This window comes from Podarcis erhardii (genome assembly GCF_964252035.2).
Source record: "Podarcis erhardii genome assembly, chromosome: 7".
Lineage (NCBI taxonomy): Eukaryota > Metazoa > Chordata > Lepidosauria > Squamata > Lacertidae > Podarcis > Podarcis erhardii.
The window spans coordinates 88,649,985-88,663,508 of NC_138511.1; the positions used below are offsets into that span (position 1 = coordinate 88,649,985).

Below are 13,524 nucleotides of genomic sequence, written 5' to 3' on the forward strand. Positions count from 1 at the left end.
TAAAAATAACGGCAGAACACAATGCATAAAATAACCATGAAACCAGAAACAAATTGGGAAGCGAGGGCTCACAGATGACAAAATTGGGATAGTTGATTGAATATTAAATATTCTATATTTTGATTCTGTTTGAAGTGTCCTAGTATTAATTGCATTTAGCCTTTTAGACAGAGCCTAGGGCTTGCCGATCAGAAGGTCAGCTGTTTGAATCCCCGCGATGGGGTGAGCTCCCGTTGCTCGGTCCCTGCTCCTGCCAACCTAGCAGTTCAAAAGCACATCAAAGTGCAAGTAGATAAATAGGTACCGCTCTGGTGGAAAGGTAAACAGTGTTTCTGTGTGCTGCTCTGGTTCACCAGAAGCGGCTTAGTCCTGCTGGCCACATGACCCGGAAGCTGTACGCCGGCTCCCTCAGCCAGTAAAGAGAGATGAGCGCCACAACCCCAGAGTCGGCCACGACTGGACCTAACAGACAGGGGTCCCTTTACCTTTACCTTTACCTAGAACCTTAGAATTAATGTAGAGTTGGAAGGGACCCTGGGACCCTGAGAGTCATCTAGTCCAACCTGCACGATGCAGGGATCTCAACCTGGCCATCCAAAAATTGTCAATTTTTTCTATGTTGCAAGTTGCCGTTGAGCATGGCTTTAGCTCTGGAAAGGCGGCACACAAAGGATTGCAAGCTAAGTGGAGTGTGTGCATAGCTGTCAACGTTTCCCTTTTTTAAAGGGAAATTCCCTTATTCCGAATAGGATTCCTCGCAAGAAAAGGGAAAAGTTGACAGCTATGATTTGTGTGTTTGGGTGCAGCTCTGCCCCGGCTTCTTCGCTCCCATCCTGGGCAGCTTCCTTTGCGCAGCCGCTGCCTCCTTGCGTACAGGACGCGCGCGCAACGTCTCGCGCGCTCTCTCTCTCTCTGCTTTTGCTGTCATGGAAAAATCGGCCGCAAGATCCCCCCGTTGCCAGGCAACGCGATGGGATCAGCATCATCAGCACCAAATGCCCCGCCCTGCGCGGGAGGGGGCGGGGTTGAGCAGGAGCGGAGAGCATAAAAGGGCCCCGCGCGCAGCCCGGCCGCAGAGGACTATGCGGACGCTCCCTCTGGCGCACGAGCTGCGCGCACGTCTGGATGCGGCTGCGGGCCTCGCGGGGGCTATGAGAAAGCTGGACCGGAGCGCCTGCAGGGTGAGGCTTTTGCTCTGCAATTTTGGGGTTCAGGGAGGGTGGGGGTTGGAAAGCAAGGAGCTGCGTGCGGTGGAGCGCGCTCTGCACGTGCCCAGGGGGTAGCCTTTTAAATGCGCGTGGGTTTTTGTGTTGGAAAGCGCCTTGGGGGGTCTTCGGAGGGAGGCGGAATATCGTGTTTGCAAGCGGTTTTCACCACGTTGCAGCCGCGCTTAGAGGCTCAGCTGTGCTGCTGGCGGGGTCGCTCGGTCCCAGCGAAGTCTTAACTCGGAGCAACGCGCAGGATTTTACTGGGACCGGTTTAAGTGCCAGGGATCTGGTTGGAGTCCGTCGTGCCGGTGCAGTTGGAGGAGTCTACTCGGAGTAGGAGGGCTCAGCGCCGTGGCTCCGGCCAGGCAGGATCCTGGATGCAAGTCTTCAGGGAGGGGTGGAGCATCCAAGCACCCCCTCCCGCCCCAATGTGAAGTGCAAGCGAAGAGTTTTGCCGGGGAGGGCGTAAAAAAAGTGTTGTGTGCGTCCCTCACCCCCTCGACTCTCAGTGGTTCTCATTAGGGTCAGTCTCTCTAACCTACCTTATGGGGTTATTGTGAGGATAAAGTTTGTGTTGTTTTTGTTGTTAGTTAGATCGTAAGATCTCAGGGCGGCTCACAGAATAAAAATGGAGAGTGGCACTTTGAGCTCCTTGAAGAAAAGGTGGAATAAAAATGTAAGGAGATTTCAGCGCTGTGAATCTGTCCGCATTTCTGCCGCCTCTGTTCTCCATCCTTTAATAGTCGTGGATGTTTTGGGGTGAGCCAAAATGTTGGCTGGGGGGGGGTGACTGGTCTTCCTACTGGAGCATGAACCTAGCAGGCCTCTGAACCTGAGCATCACTACTTACTACCCTCCTGGCATGCCTCGGTTTCCCCTGTGAGAAATGCATTGCTGACGTTTCCTCCACTGTAGGGGGCTGGACTTGATGTCCCTTGAGGTCCCTTCCCACTCTGCAGTTGTGGGATTCTGTGGGGTGGGAGGGAGAGAACAGGGTCTACTCTCACCGCTGACTGTTTACAAAAGGCAGGTGGAAAACTTGGCATCAGCCGCTCAGGGCGCTGCGCCCGCAGGCCCGTGCCAACCAACCCAACCTGTCAGGGCAGGTGGAACGGCTGAGGTTTCTGCTGTTGCCATTTCCCATGAAGATCTTTCCCGTGCTTTTCCCCCATCCTGCCTGGGGGGCAGTTGGAAGCAGATCTTGGAAAGACAGAGAGAGAGAGGGCAAAAGGGCAGCCTGGGCGTGGAACAGGTTTGGGGGGAGTGGCGAGGGTGGCAGGCTGTGGCTGCGTTGCTCGCCTACCAAAGCTCATTTTTGCAAGAAGGCCCAAAGGCTTTGAATCCCAGCCAGATGAGCTGGGTATCAATAATAAAATTACTATCCTCCTCCTCATATTAACCTGAAAGCTGGAAACTTTCCCCCAAGTCCCAGTTGTGTGGGTTCCGACTAGATCTTTGTTGACAAAAGAGAAAGCACTCTATGCGCTGTCCGTAAGTGTCGTGATTTGAGCCTGGCACCACCTGAAAAAGGAAGTTACTGAGCTGGAAGAGGGTCAGCTCAAGGGAACCAAAATGATAGAGAGGATGCAGCAACGTTTGGGGCTGTTTAGCTGAGAGAAAGAGCAAGTCAGAGGAGGAAAGAGAAGTGGGAAAATTAGTCATGGCCTGGAGAAAGTGGACCGAGTCCGTCGTAAGAAGGGGAATACTGGAAGATTCAGGACTGCTCAAAGGAAGGCATTCCTTTGTTGTTGTTTAGTCGTTTAGTCGTGTCTGACTCTTTGTGACCCCCTGGACCAGAGCACGCCAGGCCCTCCTGTCTTCCACTGCCTCCCGCAGTTTGGTCAAACTCATGCTGGTAGCCTCAGGAACACTGTCCCACCATCTCGTCCTCTGTCGTCCCCTTCTCCTTGTGCCCTCCATCTTTCCCAACATCAGGGTCTTTTCCAGGGAGTCTTCTCTTCTCATCAGGTGGCCAAAGTATTGGAGCCTCAGCTTCAGGATCCGTCCTTCCAGTGATCACTCAGGGCTGATTTCCTTCAGAATGGAGAGGTTTGATCTTCTTGCAGTCCAAGGGTGCTTCTGAGCATGTGCAGAATGCCACTCACTACCACCCCGAGCAAGTCTTCCTTGTCTCACCTGGGCTTGGCCCTTTGGCAGGTGTCAACTCCCTGCCCCCCAGGCAGTTGTTTGTTTTTCAGCTGTGGCAAATTGAGCAACCCCCCCTTGCTGCCTCCTGCTCGCAGTGGAAACTCTGTCATGCTGTGGTTAGAGATGTGGGAGGAAGAGGGAGGTTTTTCCGCTGAGCTGAGTTGCAACTGGATGGACCCGGATCACAGCAGATCGCTGCGGTGGGGTGGGGTGGGGTGGGGGACGAAAGTAGGAGTGCCTGGGGTGGGGGCTGCGAGTGAAGAAGGGTCCCCTAAAGTCATCTAGTCCACCCCCTGCAAAAGCAGGAATAAAGAGGCAGGGCCCCTTTAGTGGTGGCCTCCAGGCTTGTGCAGGATGCCTATACCAGCCCCTTTCGGCTTTTTGCAGCTTCAATCATGCCAGTGGTTCCCAGACTTTTTTGGGGGGCCCCCACCCCACCCCCTTGGTTCTATAAACTCACCCCCTGTGAGCCCTTCCTGACCCTATGGAAAGCATTGTTCAGAACAGTGATTTGCATGGGCTTCTTAGGAAGATAAGAATGCCATAAAATCCAAAACAAAACGGTGACGATTCATTGCGCATGTATTCAAAATCCATTTAAAACTATTTGGCTCAATTACTTGGGTTGTTATGTATTTTGTGTTCTCGTTTTGTTCTTTATGACATGAACCGCCCTGTGATCTTTGGATGTATGCAAATTTAATTTTTAAAAAAACTGAGAACCCCCAGGGAATCTCATTCCACCCCGGGGTGGGTGGGGTTTGCCACTGCCCACTTTGAGATCCACTGAAGGTGGGGGGGGGGTTTCAAACTCTGCTGGCGTCTCTTAGCCAGGCTGGGGAAGAAGACCAGCCGAGATTCCTGCACTGCAAGGGGTTGGGCTAGATGATCCTTGGGATCCCTTCCAGCTCTACATTCCTGTGATTTTATGACCGCTGGAGAGCCACAGCCTGGCTGCATGGACAATACTGTTGTTGTTGTTTAGTCGTTTAGTCGTGTGCGACTCTTCGTGACCCCCTGGCCCAGAGCACGCCAGGCACTCCTGTCTTCCACTGCCTCCCGCAGTTGGGTCAAACTCATGCTGGTAGCTTCGAGAACACTGTCCAACCATCTCGTCCTCTGTCATCCCCTTCTCCTTGTGCCCTCCATCTTTCCCAACATCAGGGTCTTTTCCAGGGAGTCTTCTCTTCTCATGAGGTGGCCAAAGTCTTGGAGCCTCAGCTTCAGGATCTGTCCTTCCAGTGAGCACTCAGGGCTGATTTCCTTCAGAATGGAGAGGTCTGATCTTCTTGCAGTCCATGGGACTCTCAAGAGTCTCCTCCAGCACCAGAATTCAAAAGCATCCATTCTTTGGTGATCAGCCTTCTTGATGGTCCAGCTCTCACTTCCATACATCAATACTGAGCTTGGGACAATTTCCCCAACTAATTTAGCAATGACTCCTCTGCAGGCTGTGTGTGTGTGTGTGTGTGCGCGTGTGCGCCCCCCCTCTCTCCCCCCCCCCGTGAATTCTAGTTCTGCTTTTGGAAATATGGGGTCTAATTAGGTTTCAAAAGTAAACGGAGAACGCAGGGAGGGTAGGCCGGCTGTGGGCTGGATCTAGCCCCTGAAGCAGTCTGATCTGGCCTTTCTTCCAATTTTTTTTATTAATTTTACACATTTATAACAAATATAACATATAAAACACACAAAACAAAACACGTCACAATACTAAAAAATAAAAATAAAAACACATATTCCTTCTTATATTCATTTTCAATTCCATTGTTAAGTGACTTCCTCAAATCCCCCCCCAACTGAATTTCGTTATATCACCTTGTAACAGTTCTCTCAAACATCTTTCTAATTAATTAGTTCCTTCAGTTAACTATATTCAACTCTTTTCTTATTGTCTTAAATCCATATTACTATGCCACATTCTTATTGTTATCCTAGGCCTGTTTAGTACTTTCAAGAACCTTCTCAATTATCTTATATTACAATATTTAGCTAAATAGTCTTTAAATTTCATCCAGTCTTCTTGGTATTCCTCCTCTTTTTGCTCGCAGATTTTTCCAGTCAGGTCAGCCAAATCCAGAAACTCCAACATCTTCATCTGCCATTCTTCTACCGTTGGTATTTCTTGAGATTTCCAATTTTTTGCTAATAGCGGTCTGATCTGGCCTTTCTTCAGACAGCTTCCTCTGTGGCCACCACTGTTTTAGTTCTGATGATTGTAAGCCCCTCAGGGCAGAGACCTCCATCTCAACTTTGTTTTGTACATTGCACACAGACGGCGCTGGAGAAATAAATGCCGGTTGATTTGGTGGAGGTGTGGCCGCATTCTGCTTCCGGCTCTGCTTATCTGGCTGCCCCAGCTGCGTCCATCTCAACCTGTCAGACCCACTGCCTCCCCTCAAAGTGGGGTGAATTTGGGGAAGAGCAGATGGAACCCAAGATGCAAAGTTCCCTGTCTTTCTCTTTTCGCTTCTTATTATATATGTATTTTTAAAATATGAGTTCTTTGGGGAGCTTGTAGACTCCCTTGGAAGTTTTTAAGCAGAGGTTGGGTGGCCCTCTATCCTGGATGCTTTAGTGGAGATCCCTAGATTGCGGGGGGTTGGACTAGAGCACCTTTGGGGGTCTCTTCCAGCTCTGTGATTCTATGAAAAACTACTCTCCTCCTGGAGGCTTCTAAAGACCTGTAATTCGGATGCCTGTTTGACTGTTTGGAGAAGAGTGTAATGGGTGAAATTCCTCCTTTCCTGTAAGATTAAGGTGGATTTGACAGAATTTGTTTCCTGCCTCTACACTGAGGCATCATACAGAAACTCTGGGGGCAGAGGTAATAATAATAATAATAATAATAATAATAATAATAATAATAATTTATTTATACTCCGCCCATCTGGCTGGGTTTCCCCAGCCACTCTGGGCGGCTTCCAACAAAATATTAAAATACAATAGTGTGTCAAACATTAAAAGCTTCCCTAAACAGGGCTGCCTTCAGATGTCTTCTAAAAGTCTGGTCGTTGTTGTTCTCTTTGACATCTGGTGGGAGGGCGTTCCACAGGGCGGGTGCCACTACCAAGAAGGCCCTCTGCCTGGTTCCCTGTAACATGGCTTCTCTCAGGGAGGGAACTGCCAGAAGGCCTTTGGAGGAGGACTTCAGTGTCCGGGTAGAACGATGGGGGTGGAGACACTCCTTCAGGAATAAATAAATAAATAAATGATAAAAGGTAGACCCCCAGGTCCAAAATGAGCCGGACATCTTCACTATCCAGCAGATTTTTCTCCTCTTTGTGTAGAATCATAGAATTGTAGTGTTAGAAGGGAACCCCAGGGGTCATCCAGTCCAACCCGCTGCAATACATGCATTGCAGCTAAAGAACCCCGGGCGGATGGCCAGCCCAACCTCTGTTTAACACCTCCAGTGAAGGAGAGACTACCCCGGGGGCTTGGAGCAGCTGTTTCTGTAATGGGTGAGAGCCTGCCTGAGTTTTGCACACTCCACTATGCCGTGGCATCTGCTTAATCAGCACAGGGTGCGTTGGAGCAGAGCGTTTTGCCTGACGTTTCAGATACAAAATTCTTGCTCTTGACCAAGTGGAAAGGGTCACAGTTCTCTTCCCTAAAGGGCCCCAATTCACCTAAGGCTCACGGTGCGTTTCCTTTGCTCTGCAGAACAAGCCCTGGAAGAAGCTGAGGAACATGGTGCAATGGTCCCCCTGTGTGGTTTCTTTCCGCAAGCGCTACCCCTGGGTCCAGCTGGCTGGCCATGCAGGTAACTCTGGGGTTGGAGGGGAGGAGGCTGGTTGGGGTGGGGGTGGGGTCATGTGGGGGGAGCATGTGTGCAATCTTGGCCAGGTCTCCAGGCAGACCTTGGAATCTGGTGGGGGCAGGGAAGACAAGTCCCCCCCCGACAAGTTAAAGGTAAAGGGACCCCAGACCATTAGATCCAGTTGTGGCCGACTCTGGGGTTGTGGTGCTCATATTGCTTTACTGGCGAAGGGGGCCGACGTACAGCTTCTGGGTCATGTGTCCAGCATGACTAAGCCGCTTCTGGCGAACCAGAGCAGTGCACGGAAATGCCGTTTACCTTCCCTATTTATCTACTTGCACTTTGACGTGCTTTTGAACTGCTAGGTTGGCAGGAGCAGGGACCGAGCAACGGGAGTTCACCCCGTCGCAGGGATTCGAACCGCTGACCTTTTGATCAGCAAGTCCTAGGCTCTGTGGTTTAACCCACAGCGCCACCCGCGTCCCAAATCATTACATACATATACACATATTACGTACATATACACATATTCAGAACAATGTTTTTCCCCCAACTCTTCTTGATAGCTTGTGTCTTTTCCCCCGCAGGCAACTTCAGGGCCGGCGATTTTGGCCGCATCCTGAAGAAGTACTGCCCCAGCGAGCAGCAATGCCTGGAGCGCCTGGTGTGCGACGCGCTGCAGCCCTACGTCCCGGCCTATTATGGGGTGGTGGAGCGCGATGGGGAGACCTACATCCAGATGGAGGACCTGCTGTCTGGCTTTGACGCGCCCTCCATCATGGACTGCAAGATGGGAGTCAGGTGAGCCCTTCAAGCCACCTGGGGAGGGGATACCAGGAGGTCATCCAGCCTGACCCCGAGCCAGAGGAGCAGCGTCAAGATGGGTGCCTGACCTTGTGCTTCTCTTCTCTCCCCCCGGCGCAGGACGTACCTCGAGGAGGAGCTGGAGAAGGCGAGGCAGCAGCCCTGTCCGCGCAGAGACATGTACGACAAGATGGTGGCCGTGGACCCAGCGGCTCCCACGGCGGAAGAGCATGCGCAGAGTGCCGTCCTGAAGCCCCGCTACATGCAGTGGAGGGAAACCCTCAGCTCCACCACCACGCTGGGCTTCCGCATCGAAGGCATCAAGGTGAGCGGCCGCAGGGAGAGGCACTCATATACAGTGGTGCCCCGCAAGACGAAAAACCCACTAGATGAAAGGGTTTTCCGTTTTGGAGGCGCTTCGCAAGACAAAAATGTCTTGCGAGTTTTTCCGACTTTTTTTTCCTTCCCCCCCCCCCTTTTTCTAAGCCGCTTATCCGCTAAGCCGTTAAAAGCCGCTAAGCCGCTAATGGGCTTGCTTCGCAAGACGAAAAAACCGCTAGACGAAGAGACTCGCGGAACGGATTCTTTTCGTCTTGCGAGGCACCACTGTATTGTCTCTATTGATTTAAAATACAATCATACATTACAATGGAATTAAACACGAGAATGAAAAAGAAAAGAGATAAAAAAAGAAAAGGAAAAAGGAAAGAAAAACAAAAAGAAAGAATTAATAATAACAAAAAAAAATCGGTTAAAAAAGCCAATCATTTATACAGCATCATATCTTAGCCAATTAAGTCTTCTAGGAAATCTTCCAATCGTTTTCATTGTACTTTTTATATTGTCTTGGTTTTATCGCACAGTTTATTTTATGCCCTTTTCTATATATTCCTCTAAGATGTTTTATTCCATTTGTTTAATACACACAAGTATCATTCAGTTCTGCTAGGTTAATATCATTTTTACAATATAATCTTACATACTCCTTGAATAATTTCCATTCTCTGTATGTTTTTTGATTCGGGGCTCCCCTGACTTTTCCAGTCTTAGCTTTGCTAATTGAAAATACTCGATCACGAGTGTTTGCCAATCTATTATTGTTGGTGTTGTTTCACACTTCCAACTGCTCTGGTGCTGGGGGCCTGCCTGGGGCATCTAGTTAGGCCCTGTGAGAAGATAGACTGCTCCTGCAGCTGGAGGGTCTGTATGACCAAAAGAAAAGCCTGTCTTACAGAGCCTCCAGCTCCAAGAGCAGTCTATCACGATTCCTGGGTTCTTATGGGGATCTGGCCACTGTGAGGACGGGATGTAGGACTAGGTGGGCCATTGGCCTCATCCAGCGGCCTCTTCTTACGCTCTAATGGCTGTGACGGAGGGAAGGTCCCGTTCCTGAAGCTGCCAGGGCTATTTGTAGTAATGCACCAACCTTTGCGCTTGAATAAATTCAGCCCCAAAACAAACCAGGCACAGCTTTGTCCTCACAGCCTTTTAAAAATAATTTCTCCATAGCCACCGGGAAATTAGTTAGTTAGTTAGTTAGTTAGTTAGTTAGTTAATTATACGCCGCCCATCTGGCTGGGCTTCCCCAGCCACTCTGGGCGGCTTCCAACAAAATACTGTATTAAAATTACAGAAATGCATTAAACATTAAAAGCTTCCCTAAACAGGGCTGCCTTTAGATGTCTTTTAAAAGTAGGATAGCTGCTTATTTCCTTGACTTCTGATGGGAGGGCGTTCCACAGGGCAGGCGCCACTACCAAGAAGGCCCTCTGTCTGGTTCCCTGTAACCTCACTTCTCACAATGAGGGAACCACCAGAAGGCCCTCGGAGCTGGACCTCAGTGTCTGGGCAGAACGATGGGGGTGGAGACGCTCCTTCAGGTATACTGGGCCTTTGAGGCTATTTAGGGCTTTAAAGGTCAGCACCAACACTTTGAATTGTGCTCAGAAACATACTGGGAGCCAATGTAGGTCTTTCAGGACCAGAGTTACATGGTCTCGGCAGCTGCTCCCAGTTACCAGTCTAGCTGCCGCATTCTGGATTAATTGCAGTTTCTAGGTCACCTTCAAAGGTAGCCCCATGTAGAGCGCATTGCAGTAGTCCAAGTGGGAGATAACCAGAGCATGCACCACTCTGGGGAGGCAGTCTGCGGGCAGATAGGGTCTCATCCTGTGTACCAGATGGAGCTGGTAGACAGCTGCCCTGGACACAGAATTGACCTGCGCTTCCATGGACAGCTGTGAGTCCAGAATGACTCCCAGGCTGCGCACCTGGTCCTTCAGGGGCACAGCTACCCCATTCAGGACCAGGGAGTCCTCCACACCAGCCCACCCCCTGTCCCCTGAAAACAGTACTACTGTCTTGTCAGGATTCAACCTCAATCTGTTAGCCGCCATTCATCTTCCAGCCGCCTCCAGACACAAGCACAGAGGTGGAGCCTCTAAGTCCCTTTGGCTCTCATCATCGTTGGATCCTGGCGACACAGCGCTGGCTTTTAAGGCTGCCTCATTTCCCGATAGCCTTACATTCTTTCTCTCTTTTTATCTTTTCAAGAAAGCGGACGGCACCTGCAACACCAGCTTCAAGAAGACTCGACACCCGGACCAGGTTACACAGGCCTTCTGGGACTTCGTGGACCGAGACAGGAGAGTCCTGGTGAGGGTCCAGATTCTGTCCCGGGGCACTAAGCCCTTTGCAGGGAGAGGGCCCCATTTGACACTTTCCATGCTTTTCCTTGACATGCCGCTTTTTTTAGATTTCCGCGGTTCCCTGCCCACTTTTAGTTTAGGTTTTTAAACCTTTTTGTAAAAGCAGCACTAGAATTTTCACAGTTGAGTCTTCAACCCCTTATTATTGTGCTTTGCCTTCTTCAAGTTTGACTTTCTTTAAAGCTTCCTATTTAGGTTTGTAAATTCAGTATTAGAAACTGTACTTTTGAGTCTTCCATCCTTTATTACTGCGCTTTGCTTTACCTAGGCCAAGCTAGGATTATAATACGTCAGAATTTTGGGGGTTCTATCCTTGTTTGAATTTTGGTCCTTTAAAGTTCATGGTTTTTCTATTTCCTTCTGAGGAAACTGAATAGTTCAGTGAAACAAGGTTTGTAGCTGGCATCCCGTTAAGGCTTTGTTTTATTTTAGGTTTTTCCCCTCAAGCTTTTTGATTTTTTATTATTTAGTTGATTTCCACAAGGTAATATTTCTAGTCGATTACTTCTCGTTTCAGGGATTTTCGCGGTATTTGTTTTGTGTACTTTTGGGAAAAGGCAGCCCATCTCCTCTAGGGTATTCCTGGCACCTGCCCCAGTCGTGTCTTTGGGAAGGGAACATCGTATATCCTCTCAGGTCTCTCCTCCTTCTTTCCCCAGACAAGCTACCTGGAGCGGCTGCAGGAAGTCAGGCGGGCTCTCGAACAGTCCGAGTTCTTCAAGACGCACGAGGTGGGTCTCTTTCCGTGGAACAAGGGGGAACTTCTGAGGGCATCTGGTGGGTTGCTGCAGGGTCTTGGGCGCTTGACTTTCGGGGTCCTGCCTCTCATTCCCCCGCCATTCAGGAGCCAGGGGTGGTTTTTCATCTCGTTTTCGCTTTCCAAGGTAAAAGGAGGTTTGCAAGTGCAGGATACGCAAGGAAGACGGCACATCAATCTGATCCAATGCCAACAAGCCTTAATCTAAAAACAAAGGCTTAAATGGATCCCAGTCCATTAGGACAGTACGCAATAAAATTAACTTTCAAGGATCTGGATAGTTAGCCTTGGTGAAGACTTGACGTTTTCATCCCCCAAAAAGTTTGAGTTTCTTCTGAAATGAGGCTGCATTTTAATGTTGTATTTTAATCTTGTTTTTTAAGTTGTATTTCAAGCAATTGTTTTATATCTGGTGTTAGCCGCCCTGAGCCCCGTTTTGGGGAGGGCGGGGTATTTTCCACACAACAACAACAAAAGCAAAAAATAACAATACACAAAACACAAAAACAAGCATATATAAAAAACAAATCTAAATCTTACAAATTAATAATATAAACACTAAAAAGGAAAACAAACATTGACTTCCACCAATCCCATAGCACCTCATTTACCTCTCATTGTGTCTTCCTGTTTTCCTTATCATCTCTATCCTAACATCTAGATATAAACCCCTCTTTCTTATCCTTTCACTTCACAAGGTTATTCCAAAGTCAGCCAGATTTCTGTCCTCGAACCTTGGCTTTTAAGGTGTTCATTTAGGCACTCCCATTCCTTTTTCACTTTACTTTTTTGGTTTTCCTCTTATTGTATCTGTCAGTTTGGCTAATTGTAAATATTCTGAAAGCTTACATAACCATTCTCCTCCAGTGGGTCACTGATTCCTATATTTTATGAAATCCATTCACCGCTTGATTGTACCCCTCAAAGTGGTTTGCAAAAAAACTAAAAGCAAGAAAGAATTGCAACTCTTAAAAAAAAAACCCCAGAGTTGCAATAAAAAGATTCACACCAGCAATTTCTAAGCGTTTGGGTTGGCCAATATCTGCTTTTCATCGTCGCAATATCTCACCGGCGAAACATTGCGATATACCGGTATGTCACATTAATGATGGTAGGCATAGCTGTCAACTGTCCCTCATTTGGCGGGACAGTCCATTATCCCAACGCCATGTCCCACTGCTGTCCCTTCTTGATGATGTCCCTTAAATTTCCCAGGTTTCAAAGGAAGCAGCTCCTCTCCCTCCCTCCCTCCCTCCCTCCCTGCCTGCCGGCTCTAACTGTGTTGCTTGGCTGTGTTGCTCACCCAATGAGAAGTCTAAGAACGACTGGGGGGTGGAGCTTGCATGCCTTGTGCCAATCAAATCAGCCCCATTGACTGAGGACTCGCCTTTGCTCAGCGCTTCCCAGCGGAGAGGTGACGGTGGTTTTCCTTGCCGCATCCCCTTTGCCGGGTTGCTGTGCTGTGGGAACCACCGCTTGAGGCTTCGTTTGGCTGCTGGCTGGGCTTTCTGCCTTTGGCTCAGAGGGGCTCAGAAGTTGAACATACCTGTGCCCCTTGGAAGATCCCTTATTTTGGCTGCTGATCCCTTATTTTTGAGGCTGCTGCTCCCTTATTTTCAAATCTGTAAGTTGACAGCTATGATGTTAGGCTTGCCAAAGCAAGAGTGCTTTTAGCAGGCGCCGAAAGGCACAGTCATTAATGTTCTCTTTTTCCTCTTCCTTTCTCTCTCCCAGGTAGTGGGCAGCTCTCTTCTCTTCGTCCACGACCAGACGGGTCTGGCGCGGGTGTGGATGATCGACTTTGGCAAGACGGTGCCGCTGCCCGAGAAGCAGACTCTGACTCACCGCCTGCCCTGGCAAGAAGGCAACCGCGAGGACGGATACCTTTGGGGCCTGGACAACCTTATCGCCATCTTGGAGAGGATGTTGGGGGAGTGAGCCAGGAAGATGCAGCCGACACGTCGAGACGGGGGCCGCCTTGGCTCCCCCGGGACTCTGCCGTTTAATTTATTCAGCCAGATATGCTACTGGAACCAGGGGGATACAGGGCCTGGGGCGGAACTGGAAGAGCCCCAGGGGCCTTTTGGAAGGGGCCAGCTGGTTTTTGCACCGCTAAGTTTATTTATTGGCGTGACGGAC

At 49.5% G+C, this 13,524-nt stretch overlaps 1 protein-coding gene across 1 annotated transcript; it reads left to right on the forward strand.

Annotated features, from left to right (window-relative positions):
* The first annotated feature begins 1,060 nt into the window (after positions 1–1,060).
* Positions 1,061–13,524, forward strand: ITPKC (inositol-trisphosphate 3-kinase C). The gene is made up of 7 exons (XM_081869406.1): positions 1,061–1,181; positions 7,020–7,119; positions 7,704–7,917; positions 8,041–8,245; positions 10,474–10,575; positions 11,288–11,363; positions 13,124–13,524. The coding sequence occupies exons 1-7, from the start codon at positions 1,083–1,085 to the stop codon at positions 13,321–13,323; spliced, it is 996 nt and encodes a 331-aa protein (XP_081725532.1). The 5' UTR covers positions 1,061–1,082; the 3' UTR covers positions 13,324–13,524.

Coding starts and splice junctions, on each gene's coding strand:
- ITPKC (XM_081869406.1), top strand. CDS start 1,083: ATGCGGACGCTCCCTCTGGCGCACGAGCTGCGCGCACGTCTGGATGCG. Junction 7,918..8,040: donor GACTGCAAGATGGGAGTCAG/GTGAGCCCTTCA, acceptor CCCCCGGCGCAG/GACGTACCTCGAGGAGGAGC. Junction 11,364..13,123: donor CTTCAAGACGCACGAGGTGG/GTCTCTTTCCGT, acceptor TCTCCCAGGTAG/TGGGCAGCTCTCTTCTCTTC.